The 22,164-nt window shown below is 37.9% G+C and overlaps 2 protein-coding genes across 2 annotated transcripts; both read right to left on the bottom strand.

Moving 5' to 3' along the window:
* Positions 1-2,007: 2,007 nt before the first annotated feature.
* pm20d1.2 (peptidase M20 domain containing 1, tandem duplicate 2) lies at positions 2,008-6,624 on the bottom strand. Its single transcript, XM_034131920.1, has 13 exons — positions 6,339-6,624; positions 6,116-6,202; positions 5,024-5,259; positions 4,828-4,914; positions 4,600-4,733; positions 4,279-4,398; positions 4,044-4,119; positions 3,889-3,950; positions 3,725-3,803; positions 3,558-3,629; positions 3,304-3,469; positions 3,116-3,215; positions 2,008-2,736 (listed from the first exon to the last, which is right to left on the bottom strand). Exons 1-13 carry the CDS (start codon positions 6,556-6,558, stop codon positions 2,607-2,609), a joined length of 1,569 nt encoding a protein of 522 aa, XP_033987811.1. The 5' UTR covers positions 6,559-6,624; the 3' UTR covers positions 2,008-2,606.
* Positions 6,625-6,788: 164 nt separating this feature from the next.
* On the bottom strand, positions 6,789-12,212 carry lemd1 (LEM domain containing 1). The gene is made up of 11 exons (XM_034131841.1): positions 11,807-12,212; positions 9,817-9,925; positions 9,560-9,706; positions 9,404-9,468; positions 9,140-9,187; positions 8,886-9,041; positions 8,585-8,674; positions 8,398-8,490; positions 8,177-8,260; positions 7,772-7,845; positions 6,789-7,511 (listed from the first exon to the last, which is right to left on the bottom strand). The coding sequence occupies exons 1-11, from the start codon at positions 11,999-12,001 to the stop codon at positions 7,199-7,201; spliced, it is 1,374 nt and encodes a 457-aa protein (XP_033987732.1). The 5' UTR covers positions 12,002-12,212; the 3' UTR covers positions 6,789-7,198.
* Positions 12,213-22,164: the final 9,952 nt, after the last annotated feature.

Genomic DNA, 22,164 nt, shown 5'->3' with positions numbered 1-22,164 from the left:
TTCCCTTCCAAATTGAATCCCCTAAATCTGCCCCAGCCCTTTAGCTGCATTTTTAAGGCCTCGTTGCCGCACATCCTCAGTCACAGCAGGGACAGAAAGTTGACTCCATCTCTGATCAACGTGTAAGTGTCAAACTTTTATCCTATTTAACTACACACATTTTTCATAATTTTTGAAATGTTTTAATTCAAAATGAGAAGTCCTTAACAACTGTTACCATGTTTGACTAGTAGTTGATCAAATCATCTTCTTTTATTAAATAATGTTTTCTTTTGGACAAGATGTGGTTATAAAACACATTTCATAATTTGCTATTTATTCCAAGGGGGTGTTTCAACATTTAATGAAACTTAATCCACATAAAGAGTGAGAACCAAAGTTAGAATACAATAAATCTACAAACAAATGAATGATACAAACATATTTTTGAAAGAACGTGTCTGGTTTTGTCTGCGTGATTGAACTATGTGTTTGTATCTCTTTTATATATTTGTCTACATTCTGTGGGTGTTTTTTGTTACACAATAGTAGTCGTATACACAAAAACAAAAGATATTTGAAGGACAATACGATGCAGTCCATTGTGTTGGACTGAATAGCATTCATAGCAAACTGAGGTTTATACATCGTCAGGCTCCAGTGATCTGAATCAACATGTGTATAAGCTTCTTCTTGCCCCTTTTGAACATGATGGAAACTATTTGAGAATTTATTTTTTTATACCTTGAACGTTTATTTTTTTAATTTTATTTTGCTTCTCTTTATTATAATTATTATTATTTGTTTTGTTTCTAACATGTTCAATAAATTGACTAATAATAATAAAAAACATGTTATTTCATTCATGAAATGTGGGAAAGTCTTATTTATTTTATATGAGCACCGACATGAAACATATTTTAGTTTTTTTGAGGTTGTACTGTACGTAGTTTGGAAATGGAACTACAGATATTTCAAGTTGGGTTGTTTGCTTTTAAATGAATTGATTATTCAGACATAGCAACGGGTAAATGCTACTGAAACGATTCATACCAGAAAAAATATAATGGTTTACATATTTTTTATTGGTTTTAAACTCATGATTTTCTTTCTATTGTTGCCTATCCCCACAGCACAAACATGAGCAAGCTAATTATAACTGCAGGTAAGGCATTTTAAACTGATTAACTTGATGTTTGAATAAGGGCTCCATTTTAAACTAATGTTGACTGATTCACTTTAAGGTCTCTGTTTGATCATCACCAGCTTGGGTGAGTTTATGTACAATAAAAAGCCTGACTATAGCACCTTAATTCATTCCCCTAATAATTAACGATGTTTATCAAGAACGTTCACTGATCACTTACATGTTTCAGCCTCTTCCAACCTGGTGTGTTACTACACCAGATGGTCCAAACACAGAGCCAAAAGTACTTGGTGTGAACTGCCGTCTACCAAGATAACTGCAAGTGCTGTAACTGGCCCTAAATGAGCATGTATTATTGGTACTATACATGACTGGTAATTAATACACCCCCACATACATTTTTGGTTGGGTTTTTATTATCATTATTGGTGTTCTTGGATGTGCTTTATCCAAAGGTATTATACGGTCTTTAGATGTGACACACAAAGACGGTACTTGGCTTGACTTTTTTGTTTATCGTCTTATTCGGTTGTTTGCTTTGTATAAGTGATGGAGACCACATTTCTGTTTGCTCCTTTTTTTTAATACATGTTAGCCTACATATTTGCCTTTTTATCCCATGTAGTTTTACTGGAACCTTTGAGTTTTAATATTGTTGCATAATAGGTCGTCAGCTTCTGTGATATTTTATAGAACATGTAATTTTACCTCTCATTCTGCCATTTCCATTAAAAAATATTGTTGCAGCTGTATTCATTCTGAAGTAGAATAGTTTACAACCTGAAACATATTGCATCATCTCACTGCCAAACTTAAATAAAATATATCACATGACAAGAAGCACTTCATCAAAATGTATTTGTTGAATTTGCAAATTCAGATCACATTAACAAATCAGGATTTATTTTTAAATAGCCAGTCAGTGATAGTATAGAGTTCTTGAAAAATGCTGTATTTGAGTAAACAAAAACAAAAGTTTGAAATATATCCATTCAGCATTTCCAATCAGCAGCCAAAAAGTATTTATGCAGTCATTGTATTACAAGTTATCATTTATTACAGGTACTACGGTATTATAAGCAGCAGTGCAACCGAAAATGTTATCACTCATTTAATACCATCATCATTATACATTCAAAGATCATTACAGCAGTGTTGCACAAAATCCTAATTACAAATGCTAAAGAGCTCCTCATGGTTACCCCGTTATAATTTCATCACAACAAGGTCAACACTGTATGTCATCAAACAAGATTAAAGGGCTATGGTTAAGGTTTGTTTATTTATATAGCGGTTTGTTGTTAACTGTTAATCTGATTACAGGATAATGGAAAATTCTTATGGTCTAAAATGCAGATTCACATTATATTTAGAAAATTAATTGACTACATTGGGTGCTATTGAAATTATAAATAAAAATATCACAGGCTTTTAAATTGCACTTGTTTGATTGATACCCATAGTCTTTTGAGTATATTCCTTAGAGCTCATGGACAGAGCTGTGAGGTTCGGGGAGCTTCTGAATATCACAGTTTTGAATCAGACTAAAGTAAAATACTACAACCTCCTCGTAGTTCTTTTTGGAAATCCGTTCGTTGATCCCATGGAATCTAAAAGAAAATAACAAAATGTATGGCAACTAAAAAGAAGCAAATACGTTTTCTTTGTTGGATTTCCTCGTGCTGTTCTTGCAGGATTTTTTTTTGTATTACCACAGCTGATGTGTAAACTAGGCTAAAGGTTGGTTCTGTGCATACAATTCTTATATATTTGTTCAAGAGGGAGTTTTAAGTCTGAACCGTAAAATTAGGTCACAACATTACATCATAAGGTTGCAACATAAACATGTGACCAACAGCAGAAAGCTCTTTTGTTCAAGTTGTCTTATAGTTTGCCAAGTACAACTATGTTCAAGCAACTTATAGTGATTACTGCAGCAGGCTTTTTCAAGACTATTTCAATTCAGTGTTGGATAAACTAGATCCTTACCTCTGAGCATCACCTGGTTTAAACCAGATGGGGGCGAAGCGATAAATGTCATTCGTCAGGTCTTTGAAGTGTCGACTGTCTGTGTTCCCAATACAGATACCTGCACATAAAATATTATATCCAAACATTTATGGAATATTTTAGCAAAAGCTTTTATATACAATTAGATTTTTGCTGGATTATTTTACCTGGAGCAACTGTAACTGTTGGAAACATGTCCAGCACTGTCTTCTTAATGATCTGGAAGCCAAAGGACTTTTCATCTGCAGAGCTCACAGGCAGAGGGTCAAACCCATCAACAAGCTCTATCTTCACTCGTTGGTCCCCCACTGTAGACTGGATAAGGTCCAGGACCTAGACAGCAAACATCTCATTTAGCTCAACGTATTTATGAAGAGACATCAGGAATTCTTAAAGAAGAAAATCAAATGTCTGACTCTACCTCTTTTAATGATTGTGCTGAGTGGATTCGTAGATTTACATACGCTTCAGCGAGGGAAGGGATGATATTCACCTACATAGTGGAAGAGAATTCAGGGTTTGGACAAATGCAAATGTACAATTGAATATCCAGTAAATGACCCTCTATTTGATCATTAAAAACTGTACCTTAACTCCAGCATTAAACATGGTGACTGCAGTGGTTGTCCTTACAAAAGCATTAGTGTCTGGTTTTCTTTCAAGTATCCTGTAACATCAAACATGCTAAATGATTCATCTCAATGATCAAAATCATAAGGAGACATGCTGAGTACATTTAATGACGCGATTACCTGCCAAGAAGTGGGGCGAACAGCCACAAATTTGACATTATGAACTTCATTGGGAGCCCGAACTAAAGACAAGATTGAGAAACGGATTAACAACATAAGGAGAGCTAATGTACTATATGTAATGATAAGTAGTGGACCAAGTTGGCTTCATTTACGTTTTGCGCCAGGTGCTCAAATGTTTCGCGTTCAGGCCCATGACCAAATAATCTCGGCATAGGGTTGTCCTCTAGTCTGAGAAAAGAGCATTAGAGTTTAAGATTGTGTTTCTTTATTCAAGGACTGATAATAGTGGTATGTAGTAGGATGCATGAACACAACGACTAATTTGAATTAATTTTAAGGAAATAAAATTAGCTAAAAATGTACATTTTAAGGAAACATTCCCTTCACCTTTTGACTGCTGCAGCCAAGATCCCAATAGTGGTCTCACGAGGAGGCATTGAGGAGTGACCAGGGACCATAGACACACTAAGCTTTACAGTCGCTGAACCTTTTTCACTGATTCCAATTCTGCAAAAACAAATACACACACATCAAACACATAATGTACAAATGTCAATCAAACGACCTATCCAACAATTTACTGGAGTCATGCAATGTTATGCTATAAGCTTTTGAGTTTGTTGTGATGTCTGCCAAATAGTTTCCTTTTAACATTGAAACGCTGCACACTAAATATCATGTTTACACTAGAGCATGACAGGTTCTCACAGCGCAGCAGGTCCTTGAAGACCACTGATGACTCCGTCAAGTACAGCCAGGCCCTCGTCCATGACAAACGAAAGCTGCACACCACGCTGCTTCATTATATGCACTATGTTCAACGCCCCCTTGAAACCACTGACCTGTTCAAATAAATATTAAAGGATACAAACATTTAGATGTAATAAAGGGGGTTATTAAGGATCACAAGTAGTGTTTAATGAATATTTAAAGTACTTCTTCATCATGACCAAGACCAATGTAAAATCCTCTGCGTGGAGCATAGCCTTTTTTCAGCAAGTACTCTAGTGCCTGGAGTATACCCTGGAACGAATAAAGCATATTGGTTTAGTCTCCGTGGCACATGAGAAGTACATCAGTATATAATTCAACTATGTTTAATAACAGCACAAAATAACCTTTGTTGTCTCACCATTACAGGGCTCTTGTCGTCTATGGTCCCTCTTCCATAGATGAAGCCATCTATTTCCTGGGCAGAAAATGGTGGCGCCTCCCAGCCATCTGCTTCTGAGGCAGGTACTACATCGATGTGAGCAAGCAGCAGGTATGGCACCAGGTCATGCTGTGATCCTTGCACCCAAAACAGGTGGCTGTAGTTGGCCACCAATTCATGGTGAACCAAGCTTGAAGAGAAAACTGTTGGGAAAACTGACAGAGAATAGTCCAAGCTTAAAAAGGAAACTCCATCTGCTTTCAAATGTAAGGTTGGTTTAATATTCAGCTTATTAAAAAAGTTGTATAATGTATTCTGTTAATCTAGTTGAGCTCTAGAGTCTGCTAAAAACGCTAAGGATTATATAAAGCCTGTTTAGAATGAAGTTTATAAAATGGATCTTTAAAAAAAAATGCTTTTAGTTTGATCATTGTAAATGTAGGATCCAACATCTTAAGCACTTTTCCTATATTATGGAATAAAAGTTGTGATATCTTGAAATTAAAAAAGGAAACAAAACTAAATGTCCTCTTTAAATATTCACAAACCCATTTTAGACATGTCTTGACATTTTGCACAATATAACGTTTGGATAATTTGTTAATTAGTCAATTATTCACTCACCAAAAATAGTAATGTGCAGGCTTTTTATAATCAATATTGTTTTATAAACTGAATTATAGAATTATGAATAAATTAGGGGGACTGTAGGTAGGATGCGATAAGATAGTAGGGATATTTACTGTTTAATAAGAACCCCGTAAGAAAATGAAAGGCTGTTGTTTAAGTTAAGCTATAAATGTATCTCAGTAGTCTGCTAGAACCTGTAGAGTGATGCACTTTGTAAACCTCGGCCTGAATTGGATTCTACTGTGTGCTGTAAACAATCATCAGTCATGAGGTTTAGTTAACGTTTAGCTAACGTTAGCTCAAGTTGTTAGCTAGTAATCAGATCTACATGGTTTGCAGTTAGCATCAGCAATAAATAAAAAAACACTGGAGCATTTACAAATTACACGGTGAAGAGCTTTAACGTTGATGACGTCACGTTCACATCAGCCTTTTGTTTACCTTTTCGGAGGAGCCTGTCAAACTGAAGCAGCGCCGTGGTGTTGCTCTCCTTCTCTGAAAAAGACACCGTGGGGATCCGGATAGCCTCTGGATAAATTAACATTGATAAACACGCTAGTTAACGTCCGTCCCAGGTGTCTGCTCCACATTTCCTCCAGCGCTGTCCACACAGGGCAAAGATAATTCATAATTCACCGACTATAGCAAGGGGATATTAGCCTACCTTTAAAATTAGCAAGAAGCTCCTCTCTCTGGTCGTGGTCTATGACAAGCGAGAGGTTATTCGTCTTTTCCCATCGTGCGAGTTGAAGTCCGACATTAACGTCCAGTGAAAGAGTCCTGATAGATGCTATAGTAAATAACAGCAGTGCAGCTATGAGGAAACTACTAATAACGATCTTTAAAAACTTGAATATTTTTAACTTTTGCCCCGATTCTGTCATGTTGTCTGTTATGACGGCGGAAATCGTTCACTGCGACTCTTTGCAGACTGAAACTGAATTAGTTAGTTCAGGTTTATTGAATGAGAGCCACCTGCTGGCGACAATATGACTTACACTTATAATAGTCTTCATTAGAAGTGGATATTAATATGAAGCCTAAAGATCCCTGCTGATTTTATATCTGCACGTCATCTTTTTTGACTTTGCTAGGAATCATTTACACCAAAAAGTAAGCAAAACATCCTTTATTGAAACATGGTTGAAATGTTTAAAAAAATACATACAAGTACAGTGACACTGATTGAAAACGACACAATTTGGGTTAGGAAATAGAAAAGAATAATAGCATTATACTTTATTATTTATAAATTAAAGAACATATTTTAAAGTCTCTGCTGAACATAGTGTTTATTTGTCCAACTACACTGACAGAGAGCGCTTTGGTATCATCTATGAGCAAAATATATAAAACTCTGAAGCTGTACTTTGAGGTTTGCTCCCATATAGACACACAAACACAGTCAATAGTAAAGCAATATGTGCTCCCTGAAGAGATCATAGGACCTGATCAACCTGGTTTGCATACTCCCCACAGCCTCACATCTGTATGTCGATGTACAGGATTAAGGAAAGCTTTAAGTTACTCCTGTCCAGAGATAACTGGTGTGTCCTGTGTCTCAGCCTGAAGCATAAGCCCTTCCTCACTTTCTGAACCCTGGTCGAGACTGTCCAGTAAGGCAACAAATGGACTAAATGAGTTTCCCTCAACACAAACATAAATTATATAAAGTAGGCAAGCCAAAATGAAGAAAACCAAAATCTGTATATGGATGGGCACAAGGCGGCGCTCCACCTCTCGTCTCTCGAGGGTGGTGGGACTGGTGGGAGTGTCTGGGTAAATGTACTGGACGGGTCTCCCTGCAGCACCTTTAATAGGCCTCCGGCGAGTGGCACTGTAATACAACAGAGAGTTATGTGCTATTTAAGAGTGTAAGGGAATATCATTCTATACACTTGAGTATTGCAATATTATTATTTTGTGATCATATATAGATACTAAAAAATACAGTATGTTTTTTTATATAATAGTTTACATGCAAAATTGTGCAAGACAGTGGTTAAGATTGCAAAACAAGTGATTCTATATCATGTTACATTTGATAGGGACTGTGATAAATGCAAATCCAACTGTTTCTGTTGTTTTGGTGCTTACCAGATCCCTGTGGGTGAGGCTTCCATGTTTAAAAACATCTCCTCTATTGTATCTTTCACAGGCTCTTGAGACGGCTGGAAAAAACAGAGCAGAATTCAGTGTGAAAGTGGAGCAGAGAAAAAGATAAATGTGTCCCAGACAGCAGAGTCCCACAGAGACAGAGGCCCAGCAAGCCAGGTGGAAGTAAAGGAAAAAGGTGATTGTTAATGTAATCAGAAGAGATCCGACACCTAATGGAAAAACGCTAGAATAATGGAAGTATTACGTTTAGTGTGTGTCATTTTCTAGTTGAAGTAACACTGACGTATAAAAGGAGATACAACAAGCAAAGTGTGTTCTTGTAGACAACACATACACCACAACCAAGTGAAATAGAATAACAACAGTAAAATATATCATATGTGCCTTAATTTTCCGTTTATAAGGGGATTCCTTTGGAGTGTAGTACGGAGACTGGTTCTTCATGGTGTCCACAATGGGAGTGTCCGGCTAAAGGAATGAGGCGCAACAGGTTATGATTTAGTCGTCTGAAATTCCTGGAACCTCCAGTGAACCTCTCCCAACAACCTTAACCTCCACTAACAGTTGAGCTTAAAGTGTGACTGAACAATGTGAACACTACTGACCCTGTTGGACCGCGACCAATGTTGCTGCACATTGCTCCCATTCAACTCTCTCTCAGTGTTTGGGCTAGAAGAGAGTGACTTCCGCCTCTCCACCTGTTTTTTTAGAGTAAGAGGACATGACTCAATGAGCACTCTGGCAGTGATTACTCACAACGAAAAAATGATGTGTTTAAAAACATTAACTTTCCTCTTGAACCATTTCAGTGATGCTGAAGGACTGCTGAGAGGAGATTGATGAGCCACCATTGGACACGGCTGAATGTGTTCCAGATGGAAACTGCAAGGATATTACAATAATGTTATAAAATGTAAAAAAAACAAAAAGAGGTATCTTTCATAACACAATCTATACACCGGTGAGATGCCCTTCATTGTAAACCAAAAACATATCCCATTGGTGGCTTGAGGACACACAATAAAGTTACAGTCTCAGCAAGGAATGCAGAGAATTTTAAATCCACAAAAGAGTTGAAACAAGACCAGCCTACCCCTGATCCTAATCCCGAGCGTTGATCTACAGAGGATGCTTTAGTAATTCCTACGGGAATCTGTGAGCAGTGATGCCGACTCTGCTGGGATGATTTTATCACATTCCGCGAATTCCTCTTGGGAATAGGTTCCCCTTTTCTAGTAGCATGAGCCCGCTACAAAGGGTCAACCGACACACAAAAAACATCAGTGTATCTGGAGAATTTAGTTTTACAGAATGATGTGCAACAGTGTGAACATCTGTAGTATTTACCATCCTTGATGAGAGTAAAAAGCACTGCGGGTAAACAAAATCACCATTCTGAAAACACAACACCGACACTCAAAATGTAAATGCTTATTCCAAACAAACAAGTTTACAGTTACAATCCATAACCACTAAGGGTCACTGTAGGGAAAGTATTAAAGGCAGTCTCAGCTACAGGATTTCAGAAAATAAAATAAAAGTACTATACCCTAACAGAGGAACTCTAAATCATTAAACCTATATAAGTAACCTTCCTACAATTGTTCTCACCTGGCTACTCCCTTGTTGTGCTTGGTTTGACTGTTCAGCGGTTTCTTCTTTTGCTCCTTCTGAACCTGTGTAAGTCACAGAAAAATAATAGAAAGCATATGATTAAATGATACCAAACGAAATCCAGTGAAAAATGTACAACATTTATAGTCATACCTGACTCTCCATCCTCTTGTTGTCCTTGTTCCTCCTCCTCTTCACTGTCAGAGTACAATACACCTTTCTCTACTCCGTTTACATGGCCTTGTCCTTCAGACTGTTGCAGTCTCCTGAGCTTATTCTCATACAAGGCTCTAGTGGAGGCTAGTATAGACAAACAATATTATAACAATTAGGTTTTTAAGTCAGGGACAGACAGACCTAAAAAAATAGAGTGAATAATAAATAACATTTTCACAACAGTGCAAACTCACCGACTATGGGCCCAGCTTTAACCCCATGTTTAAGCAGTGCAGCCTTGAGGTCATCATCAGTTAAGCAACTCTGGACCAGAATCTCTGCATCCTCCTCCTCCTCTTTGTCCTAACAAAACACATTTTACCGAATTACCTGAATGCTGTTTGAGACAGGACAAAGGCTGCAGCTTAAATGCCAGCAGTTTCCAGGTGTCGGATGTAGAGCATGAAAAACAGCCCGAGGCTCCAGTCCACAAAACTGTTCAAGATTCATCGAATTTAGGTCCTGTACGACCTGTAGCTCAGAGAATGTACCTATTTAAAACAGAACATGTTTAAATAGTGAACAATATTGTAAAAGTGCTAGAGGCCACGGTATCTGAGAGGGCCTGTATTATTATTATTGGATAGTGGCTTATCACATAACTATGATAACTGCAATGATCGGCTGTAAAGCACTCTCTTTGTCACAGTTCCCCATGACAAGGTTTGACTCAGCAGTGCTTCAAGTTATCATTATTGTTATTATCGATTCATCTGCCAATATTTTTAATTGAATATAGTTTGGTCTCTGTAATGTCACTATTCATTATTGAAGAATGCCCATCCAAGTTTCACAGAGCACAGGCTGACATCATCAAATTGTTTTTTTTGCCTGTTCAACATAGGCAGCAAAAATCCCAAAGATACTCATATTTACTTTCAATAATGAGTTAAACTACTTATTGGATATGAAAGTAGTTGCCAATTTACTTTATTGGCTAATCGATTAATTGACTCAGTTCAGGTGGAAATATCAGCATCGGTTTACAAGTGTATGGGGGGGGGGGGTTAAATGTTGAACTCTACTATGACTTTACAATATCTTATAAAAGGGGATATTGTTAAATAAACTTAACTTAGTATGCCCAAACAGAAAGTTTCTCTGCCCCACAACACAGAGCAGAAACAACTTCCAGGCTTCAAGTGCATGTGCTCTCCTTGGCACACATAATTGAGTGGGACAGGTGTAGTGAGCACATGCACACGACTCTGTTGAAAGAAGCCAACGTCTCAAACGTCTCGTGTAAATCTATACCAACTATACAGCTGGGGGCTCAGTGGTCAACGACCTAAAATGCTACAGCAAGCTGAGAGGAGTGTTTGGTAGCAGTGACCCAGATCTTCCCCTCCCCCCCTTACACCTGCTGACCATTGGTTTACTTCAGTTCACACAAATTATTGCTATGAACGTGAAAATCTCCTCATAATCAAGTAAAGTTGATGGTGTCACTGAATGCAGCATTGTTGACAAATATTGTGCAACATTGGCTATTTATTATGATGCGTCAAAGCACTTTTCTGGGGAAAACTATATTCTGTGGACTCCAGTTGTGTAATGTAACTAAGTACATTTACTCAAGTACTGTAATTAACTATACAATGTAGGTACTTGAACCTTACTTGAGTATTTTCACATTATACTACTTTATACTTTTACTCCACAACATTGGCAAATGTTGTACTTTTTACTCAACTATAATTTCACATATTACTAGTAACTTTGCAGATTTAGGTTATTAATAGAAAAATTAAATCAATACATACATTATCATACATTATTATAGGCTAAGCTAACCAGTAGTGTACAAAGTAATTCAAATAAACCCCACCTGTTCAAGAAGTGATGAACACTTGATGCATCAATCATTTTAATAGTATCATTTTTTTTTAAATGTGCCTTTCTACTTTTACTTGTGGTACTCAAAGCATATTTTGATGCTAATGCATTTACTTAATTGCAGGACTTTTACTTGTAACTGAATAGTTTTACACAGTTTGATCGCTACTTTTACTTAGGTAAATAATCTGAGTACTTCTTCCACCTCTGCTGGTCCCACAAATTGACAAATTAAATGCAGTACTTTCATCATGTTAAATCCAAAATGCAGGTCGTAATTTGCAAACAAATTTGGCGATTTTTTACGAATATGCTGACGCAAAACATGAAAGGTTTTAATAAACTCACTGCCAAATCTTGTTCTTGATCCTCATCGTCGCTAGAAAAATCCCCTGCGTTTTTCTCAGCGATGTGTTTTAAATACAAGTCCACATAAATCTCCTTTCTGCTCTTGGTGGGTGGCAGCACGACATTGTGGGCAACGAGATCTGACTTCAGTCTGGATTTAGAGAAGTGAGCTGGGTCCTCCATAAACAGAGACATGTCACAAGGACGAGTCGAAGCGGAAAAACTGTGGTACTTAGCTGTTCTTTATACTTGTATAAAAACCTCCTTTAAATCAGATGAACTAGCTGCTCGGGGAAAGCCTCTGCTGTGGTCTGGGAATCACACTGACTGATCTGAGAACAGCTGCAAGTGACGATTTGATTGACAGCTAGTAGCTAACGTTAGCTCTACATTCCCTTACTGATGGAGTAAACATACAAGCATGGCGAGCTAACAATGTTTTTAGCTAACTAGCTTTGAATTATTTTACATTTTAATTCAAAGTAGGACCTTCTTATTGCATGAAGATACACTTTAAAATATACTATACAACTGATAAGGCATGTTGGCTTTGGTAAGTTTTTTTTCATTCTTTTTTGAGTTGTTATTTAAGCTGGTAGTATTAGTGGCATTAGCTAGCTTGCAAGCTGCATCCAGTTTGGAAGTTTGGGGCTGTCAATTAAAAAATGTAGGCCTACTCCTGTTTTTATTTGTAATTATGCTATCAGACTTTAAAGTAGGAACATCAGATAACATGTGTACATGGATGTGAGTTTCATACTTTTAATAAGATGCTTACATTCTCAAACATAAAATACTCTAAAAACCTGATCCTTACCAGTTTACCATTCAATCCAAACACTAAATGTCCCAATTGTATTACCTAGTATATTCAAGTGTCTAATTCATTAACAAATATTTGTATTATTTACACATGGGTCTATTCAATGTTTGCCTTTTCTATTCAATGAATCCTATGACAACATGTATTTAGGGAAAGAACCACACACTTTCAAAGTAGTTAAAGAATGATTTTATAGTGGAAGTAACTCCAGCCACACCAATGCCATTTAATTAATTATGTACCTTTTAATCTCTAGATTTGATCTGGGCTTTCGTCGCTTTCGGTGTCTCTCTGGTGCATGCTGCTTCTGCTGCATCTTTACTGGAGGGATGCATCCACGTAGAACATGTAGAAGTGGTGAGTACTTCCTTTCCTAACATCTGTTAACAGATACAAAAACAAGACACTTGTTCAGGTTATTGTCTGTAAAGGAGGGCGTGCCAAAATGCTTTTTCCCCCCAACCAAACAACTACAGCAGGCATCTGTTCCCACTAATGCAGGATATCAGTGGTCAAATACAACTCAGTGAACTTGAGTCCTGGAACAGGCTTCTGGTGCTTTGAGAGATCTTATCATTATGAAATAAGTGAAATCCCCTGGTATTTTGGAATGAAAACCTGAGTCATGGTAAGCAACGCCAGATGTCTATATACAAAAAACATGATTATAGAACCTGTTTGAACAACCGTGCAGAGTAAAACCTAACAACCGAGACCCCCCTAACATCTGGTACTGAAGTAGAGCTGATTCACTGGCAGTTATCCTGCTTCATTAAACAGGTTCTTGATTTTTTGGGAAAACAGTTGGTGCTACAAATAATATTACAATGGGGAGGCTTTTAAAGCAAATTGTCCCTTCTTGTTTTGCTTCAGGTGATGCAAAAACAAATAGAAATAATTAAAAAGAAACAACATAAGATGTTCCCCTCTTGAAAACCACTTTATGCAAGTCAAAACATAACCAGATGAAGCTAAATGTATCCCCTGAGAAATAGATAGATTGTTTTGTTTGTCTCTTGCTAAAACTACAAAATGACTAAACTATATTTAATTAGATGCCTCTTCTATCTCGCTCATTTCTGCCTTGAAATATGAAATGACAAGTCAGCAGGTGTCTACATCGCATTGCAGTGATATTTGTGTTTGTGTTGAGCAGACTTGATCTCCTGCTGAGCTGTTTACTGTTGACAACATGATCTGTACCATTTTTAGATAAAATCAACACATTGTGATAGGAGAAAAACAACATTGGTTCTCAGTAGTTGCCTCCAGAGACAGGAGGGGATTGAAATTGTGCTTTTATTGATGTATAAGAGAAAATAATAATTGTATTTGATACTTTTTCGAGCTATTTTGCAGGGCCACATATTTCATAATGATACACAGTGTTATAGCTTCTGCTAATGATTTAATTTAGAGCAGGTAGGTCGGGAAACTGCTGCTTGGTATGTTAAAGGTTCCCTGTGAAGTTGTTGACCTCTAGTAGTGATATAGAGCTGTTTTTATATATAAGTGGGTTCCCTTTTACTTGTGCTTGTGCAAAGAGATGCACATGTACAACAAGTCTTGTCTTTGGTTTCACACTATAGCAGTCATCAACAGGTGGTGGTAACATGCCAAGATATCCTGCTGTGTTTTATGTATTTTGTCAGGCTTCTTCATTGGTCTGTAAACATGTTTTACTGTTATGTATTTGAACATATCAAAGCGGGAAAAAACATATACAGTAGATTTAAGTTAGGATTGAAGCATTTCACATTAAGACACTTTCATTGATTGTGTTAAAAGGCATACAAAAGGTTTACGATTATACTAGAAGTCTAATTTAAATACCTCCTAGTTAAAAGTCAAGAGACATTTGACAGTTATTGAGGTCAGAAGCCTGAATGCTGTTGGAATCCTTTTGTAAAGTCCACTTGCCAGGGAGGGGGTAGGAGCCATTAGAGGCCACATTTGGAGGTCTTTATACAAGAGCTGTGATGGCTCAGCTGGCTAAAGTGCACACCATGGACCAATGATGATACAATTTAAAAGTATGGTCTTGTTTCCTCCACTTCTGGCTTCCATCAAAGAAGAGACATAAACATATTTTAATCATAATAATCATTGAATAGTAAGCTCTAGCACTAAGTCAACCCAATAGTACTAGAGTTGTACAGATTTTAAACTCGTAAATGTTGATATTATTATATTATTATGTGGTTTAGCACTGCTACAGCTCGACACGTTATTTTAGTATGTTCAGGTTTGTAAAGCTCTATTAGACTTTTTTAACTCAAAGTAACTATGTTGAATGAACCAGACAGGGTGTCATTTCTTTAGAAATTGTTGTAAAATATTTGTAATGTCCTCTAAGGGGACAATGATCAACAGGATAGGCTTCATACATCCTAAAATTCCACTTAAATACTTAAATAACAAGTGGTTCTTGAACTTCCAAGGGCCATCAAACCACAGAAGCCAAAAATATCTGTATTTGTCCCACAAAAGCGAGATGCAAAGAAAGATTAATTATTTAGATGTTGGCTACAGTTTTATTTGTATATACTATTTTAGATGCTACAAAAAGCTGGCCTGTCTAGATGACACAGAAGCTCAATTTGATACATATTGATGATAATTAGTTTTCTTATGTTTGGATTCAGTTTTTCATTGACTAGTTTGAACAGTGATAAATAACATTTGCAAATAGTGGAGAATTATATTCAAATATTGTCAAAGAATTCTTCAAACGCAGTTCTTTGGGTGACTATCCAGTGTGTATCCAATGGCTTTGAACCCTACATGAAATGTTAGAACAAACTCACATAGGAATAGAAAGCCATAAGACACAGTTGTGGTTCAATTTGAAGACAAAAATACAAAATCAGTGCCTGATGCAGTTGGAAAAAGGCTGGAAGCTTGATAACAAAAAGAGGGAAAAAAAGGGCCAAGCTGCAGAAAACATTCACAATTTAAAACTCACATAGGCATGAATAATTAACCAAAGGAACTGTAAGTATTCATCTGAGGCCTGGGGGAATATAATGAAACTGTCTTGTTAGTCTTCAGACGGAAGAAATTGTATTTTTTATAGCACAAACTCAAATAAATGGACCCCTACTCAATCCTTGAATCTTACAGAAATACCCTGCCAGCTATTCAATTCCGCTGGGGGATTTACAGAATAATCTTTGATTAAAAATGCCGTTTTAGATCAATGTCCACAGGGAAAAGGTGCAATGTTAATCAAAAGGATTCTGTTTCTGAATTCAGAGCAGATTACATAAAGTATTTCTATATTCTGCAGCAACCCTCTGCCCATTTCTACAAGCACAAAGAAGATCATTACATCAGCATTTTGATTCAACCACTGGGCAAAGATAGCAGTTTTTATTAATGAACAACATATTTTGTGCACATATAAAGTTAATGTTCTCTATGCAGTGGCTCTTTCGCCTATGTAATCAAAGCCATCATACTGATTAGGCACGCATAATTTATGCATAGAAACCCTACTAATATGCTTGATTGATTTCATTATAAGTTCAATTATACTCCTATGACTCTTTAACCTTTTAAGAAGGCAATACAATGTTCTAATATTGGACTCAAACACCAGACTGTTTACCACTATTTGGAGCACTAAACAGTAGAAATTGCTTTGGACCATTTTCAACCCCTCAGTGAGCAGAGACTCAGCGCTGGAGCTATGCCGGCCAAATCTGCTCACCCAGATGTCTGCTCAGAAAACAGTAGCCTTTATAAAAACATGAGAAAACGTTGTGGAGAGAGGAAACGCGCTACTATAGAGGACAGAGAGGCATTTGTTGACATTGTATCAAGTGCAAAGCTGAGATATTTGAGGCACAGAGGGGCCAGGTATTTGTCCGTCAGAGTTTCTTGTGCTTTTGCTGTCTCCAAGTCAACAAAACAAAAGCCCCATTGAGACAGCCTCCCTTTTTTTTTTTCTCTGAACAAGCACACAAAGCTTCCTGTACTAGACTGCAACTGTCCAGTACTGAGAACCACTTCTAGTCTTACTTGTATGCACCTGTTCAAGAGCAAAGGAGTATATAAACACTTTGTGGGATAGTTTCACATATTTGAGCTTTCCCTTACATTTGTCTTTTTCCATTTAGATGCCAGATGCCCTAACTTTATCAAAATACATCTTACTTTGTTCTAAGGAGAGACATAATCAAGCCAATGGTGGTTTATACACTTTAGTCAGCCTGAAAAAACATCGAGCTGTTAACACACGATTAAAATTCATGATTCATGGTCTCACATTTGCTATCCACATGACCTCTGACAGAGAACATTAACTTCAGATAAAGGGAAAGTGTTTACTTGATTAGCCTTTTTCCAGGTTCGAAGAAGAAAAAAACGTTGCCACTGAGCTCCAGGGAGCCTGTTCTCATGCATGTCCCAGCATAAATGAGTAAAGCCACTGTGTCAGACTCAGTCCAGACAAGAAGGTGAATCTCAGCCACAGGGAGGATTATCTCTAATCCCTAGACATCGTACATGGTCCCTCTCTGCTGGGAGGCAGTTCGGGGAATCATCTGTGTCCAGATGTTTTTGATTGGATTTAGATATTTGTTATATTTTAAAACATTCCTCTGTTCTTTTGAGCAATGTAGACATTTTTAATAAGATTGAAATGCAAAGCTATAACAACACAGCAAACGACTAATTGACATTTAGAACTAGTCTTGAATATAAAGATAAAAGGGTGGCACCTGATTTCTTATCCTTGCAGTACTCTTTTTTTTTTCCTATATTAGAAACACAACTTACCTCCTTCCACAAGATGAACCAAACACATTGAAACACTGCATACAACACATGAAAGCCCCAGAGTGTCAGTAAATCAGTGCCCCACTGTCATTCTTTACAAAATAACTGCTATTTTGCCCGGCACACTTTACACTTCAGAGAGTAACGGTGACGTGCATTTAGTGCCGGATACATTCTTATGCTATAATTCTGACTCTTACCTCTTTTTCCCTCTGCTGCGTCCCTCGCTGGAACGAGTATATGGCATCCCCTCAGCCTAATACTGTATGGAGAGACAATGGGTAGTGGGGGGGGGGGAGGAGTTACTATGTGAGCAGGAGCGAGAGTGTGGAGACAGGGGGAGTAAAAGCAGAATGAAAACTGTGAGAGGATAGAGAGGAGAGAAAGAGAGAGGCGAAAGGGGGCTCCGAAGGGAGATCACTCGCTCACAATACTCTCAATCCACAAATCTGACGAAACGTTACATGAATGGCAATTCTTGAACCCCCGCTCCCCCCCCCACCGCTCCTCAGATGTGATGTCAGAGAAAACAGCAACTTGAAATCCCTCTTCACATGGGAAATGTAAGGAAGAACAAGAGACTGTGAGAGAATGGGTCCTGATTTTAAACAAGTCTCCCTTCTTTGGCTTTCTCTGAATGAGTTCTTAAGATTTCATGTTGGCAGAGTGCCCATGAGTCCTGGATGGAAAAGGATAAAAGAGGGGCTGAGGTAGGGGGGCTGTCTATTGTGTTTGTTCCCTTCCTTTCAGTCCTGGCACTCTAGTTGATCTTTGCAGCCAGTTGCTGAATATTCCAGTCACTTATCCCTCAGTTGTGTACAGAAGCTCTGTTTTTTTTTTTTAATACATTTCATCTGTATTGATTATGCTTTCTCACACTGATGATAAAAACGTTGGAGTTGAGAGCCTGCACATACTGACATTACTGACATTTTGGGTCTAACTAAAAGACCCAGGACCGAAAAACTAACCAAATGGGGGTGGCTTCAAGTCCGCACTGATCTGAATCTGATCCTGGTGTTTTCACAGTCATTTTTGTTTGGGCCTCTTTTCTTTGTCTCCCTAACAGTCCATCACTCGTGGAGGGAGAATCCAGCTCTGCCTGGTGAATCTGGGATGAAGACAGCAGGTGCTGTTGCCCCTCTCTGAGCCACATTCACTCCCAGCTTTCTCCCCCTCCATCCGTTTCCTCTGCTTATACACCCTCCTCCCCCTGTCAATGTGAGGAGGGGGGGATAGATAGGGAGAATGAGCTACTGTATAATGAAGCACACCCGGGAAAAGATACCGTTTGTTGAAGGTTTTAACCAGTGATGTGTTAATAACGTCCTCCTGATTAGAATGGCTGATGAGCTGTGTGACACAGAGCAAAGGAGAACATGAGGGTGTAAAGGATTAATGCAACTGCATCCCTTGTCAGTCACCACTGTGCTTCTCACCGCTGCTTGTGCTGCATCAGTGCCGCAAGAGAAGCCTTGTTTTCACTCACAGTCCACCCTTCTCCTCCTCCTCCTCCTCCTCCTCCTCCTTTCCCCACAAACCCATTCCTACCCTCTCTCTGTCTTCCTCTTGCTTTCCCTCAAATAGACACACAGGCTCAGTTCATTACTATTCACCAGGTTTCACTAAGACACGCATCGTTGCTCTGCTCTCTTCAACTGTGTTGAGAGAGGCGGAGGGAGAGAGAGTACAGGGGAGAGGTAGAAGAAGGTTAGAGACATCTTATGATCGAAAAGAATAATTCACCATTGTGTATCCTGTGTGCGGAAATGTGTACAAACATTTTTACCAGACAGCTGCATGCATGAGTTGTTCTCTCTTCTGGAGAACAAGGCTAGTGCAGTCCTCAATGCAGAAATCTGTTTTCCTCTGAGGGCTTTTGAATTCATCACTTGCCATCATGAAATCCTCCGTGGTCGTCAACCCTATCACAACATTCAAGTTATTATCTGTGCTGATACTGACAAGCATTTCATCCATGAAAATAGGCACGATGGTGGATTTCTATTCCTGTGTTGGCTAAGCTTTCTATACTCATCCATTTCAGAAAAAAAACGACTTCAATATGAAACTAATCCTTTGTTATGCTATATCTTACTTTACCCGAGTCGGCCGTTCTCAGAAGATTACAACGAATCCTTGAATATAGCTAAATCATACAGGAGGAGGAACTGCTGCAAGAGTAACCTCCACATCAAATCATAAAAATGTGATTGCTTGGATAAGAGAGCCTCTGCCAGAGGATGATATCAGTTGCAAAAGCTATTTATTTGTATGTGTCGTCTTAAGCTGATGTTCAGCCTTGTAAATGAGAATGCACAGATATACACCCTCATAACGAGTATTTTAATCGTTTTCTTCCTCTTCAATGAAATTAGACTAAATATTCCAGGATGTGTTGTAACATTTCAAAGAAGAGCCAACCCTTCGCTTGTAAATCCCACTGAGAGGATTTAATGTCAGCTTTACGGCATCAAAATAAAAAATTGGAACAGGTTTTAAACACGAATCTGAAGATTAGTACATTTTGGTTTGAAAAGCCTTTAATAGCTATGTGCTATAGTTTAAACTAGTTATACACTTTTGTTAAGGTTTGACATGATGTGAGGCGGTCAGAAACACTTACTGCAGGTCAGGGTGCCAAACAAAGTAACCAGTAATATATTCATGAGGACATATATTGTAACCATCATTAACAGCATTGAAGTAGAATATGAAATACGGTCCAACAGATAAAACATCACTCATTCATACGGAGTACAGAGTGGGGATTGGCTGACAGAAGCCATTATCTTCGGAGAGCTCCAGATGTGATCGGCTGCTGCACTTTTAGGAGTCCTGGGTGGGAATTCCTGATTGAAGTCTTTGGATAAGCATTACGCTCCACTGAACTTAAATTTCCATTCACATAATATTAAAGCCTTCACTGCTTGAGAATAAGGCTTTGCACTCAGTCCAATATATTACAACTAATGACATTCTGAAAGACCTCATGTGCACACAGCAGAATACAAGCGCAGCCGTCTTTTAGGATTCATGATAACTCTGGAGTTTTATGAAACAGTTGCCCCTGCCCCTTTTTCTCCTGATGTCCAACCCTGACTTATAAATATGTCTTCTACTAACATGCAATCTAATACTTTTTGTGAAAACATAATCCCTTTTTTCCTTTTTTAATAAGGAAGGGGGGAAAAAGGAAACAGTAACTCGTAACTTTTTTTATAAACGTAATTGAGTAAATTCTGTAAGGTATTTCATTACTTTCCCAACAATATTTGCTTTTTTTTAAATCAGCTTGAGGCAACGTGATTTTTGTGTAGGCACACAGCACTAATCCGAAGATCCTTTTGTCTTTACAGTATTACAGTCTTTGTTATGGTCTTTGTCTTCCTAACAGTCCATCACCAGGAGAGTAAAAGTGTTCCGTCTAAAGACAATATTAAGTGTTGCATGCTGTTATCATTCAGTCCTGTGCTGTGCAGAAATACATTTCAAACAGCAGTTGGTGAGTAAAGTTGGTTTCAAAGTTGCAATTGTTAAGTATAAATTGCCTCGCTACGCTACTACTGTATCCCTCCACTGCAGCTCACCTCCAAAAATACTGGAGGGATACAAACATATTTTTTTACCACATTTGTTACCATATTTTAAAGATATTTATTTGATTTTTCAAACTCAGACTGCTCCTCATATGATATTACCTTTAGTTGAACTTAAGATAAACAGGATGAATGACTACAAAAAGAAATAACTCTGTTAACTGTTAACCTTTCCTTTAAAGTCACAAAAAGTTAAGCGTAAGATATTAATAATTTGAACATACAATTTACAGTTTACCTTTATTTAGAATGCAAACAAAACCAACAAATAAAACACAACAAGCAATTAAAGTTGTCAGCACTTGCAAATAAGTATGTAATACTTTGAATAAAGCACAGCAGAAGGATATAGAAGCATTTCAGCCCAAGACTTTTCCCAACGGTTTAGACATTTGTGGGAACAGCACAGCTCTTAAACAGCAGCCAGGTACCGGCCAGTTACAAGCCTGCTAATACAGATCATCCCCATGCTCTCATGTTTTCCATCAAAATATAGTTGTGAATTGTTAATAGCGTATATAAACATAACTTTTTGCAGACAGATAGATGCTGATGTCCTATACAACAATTCAGTTTTAAGTAAACAGTGGTTAAGATGTTATTCGTTACTTATTACTTTTAAAATGCTAATAATTAGCCTGGAGAATGCCACCTAAAAAGTTTTAAAGAAAGGATTTCACATAAAAGTTTATTTGTGTTCTCTCTCTCTCTCTCCCTATCTCTCTCTCTATCCCTGTCTCTATCCTCTCTCAATACTTATTCTTAGATTACTTTTTAATAGCCCAATGTACACACTTCTTCAAGTGCTTTGTTTTGTATCTGCTCCACCATTAGCTAGTGTGCAGGCACACAGCCTCGTAGAGTAGCACTGTTTCCCCCCGCAGACATGTCTGTTTGCATAGCTCATATCCTTGGCTCTATTTTGGGCCTGAGGAGATGCATTGGGGGTACACTGCAGGCTAAGGCTAAGGCGACTGACGAGAGAAATATGGATATGTGGCGGAAAAATATGTTATTGCTCCAAGAGAAGCTTGTATAATGTCAACTTAAGCTAACCCTCTCACTTAATGCATACTGATTCATGTATGCCTGTCTAACTTGCCAAGCATTAAACCAGAAATATATATTGTGACTTCCCCCTTCTCGTAGGTAGG

This window comes from Trematomus bernacchii, unplaced genomic scaffold, assembly GCF_902827165.1.
Source record: "Trematomus bernacchii unplaced genomic scaffold, fTreBer1.1, whole genome shotgun sequence".
Classification (NCBI taxonomy): Eukaryota; Metazoa; Chordata; class Actinopteri; order Perciformes; family Nototheniidae; genus Trematomus; species Trematomus bernacchii.
This window is presented reverse-complemented; position numbering and strand designations above follow the sequence as displayed.

Coding starts and splice junctions, on each gene's coding strand:
- pm20d1.2 (XM_034131920.1), bottom strand. CDS start 6,558: ATGACAGAATCGGGGCAAAAGTTAAAAATATTCAAGTTTTTAAAGATC. Junction 4,915..5,023: donor ACGACAAGAGCCCTGTAATG/GTGAGACAACAA, acceptor TATTCGTTCCAG/GGTATACTCCAGGCACTAGA. Junction 2,737..3,115: donor AAACCAGGTGATGCTCAGAG/GTAAGGATCTAG, acceptor ATTTTCTTTTAG/ATTCCATGGGATCAACGAAC.
- lemd1 (XM_034131841.1), bottom strand. CDS start 12,001: ATGTCTCTGTTTATGGAGGACCCAGCTCACTTCTCTAAATCCAGACTG. Junction 9,707..9,816: donor TAAAGCTGGGCCCATAGTCG/GTGAGTTTGCAC, acceptor TGTCTATACTAG/CCTCCACTAGAGCCTTGTAT. Junction 9,042..9,139: donor TTTTACTCTCATCAAGGATG/GTAAATACTACA, acceptor GACCCTTTGTAG/CGGGCTCATGCTACTAGAAA.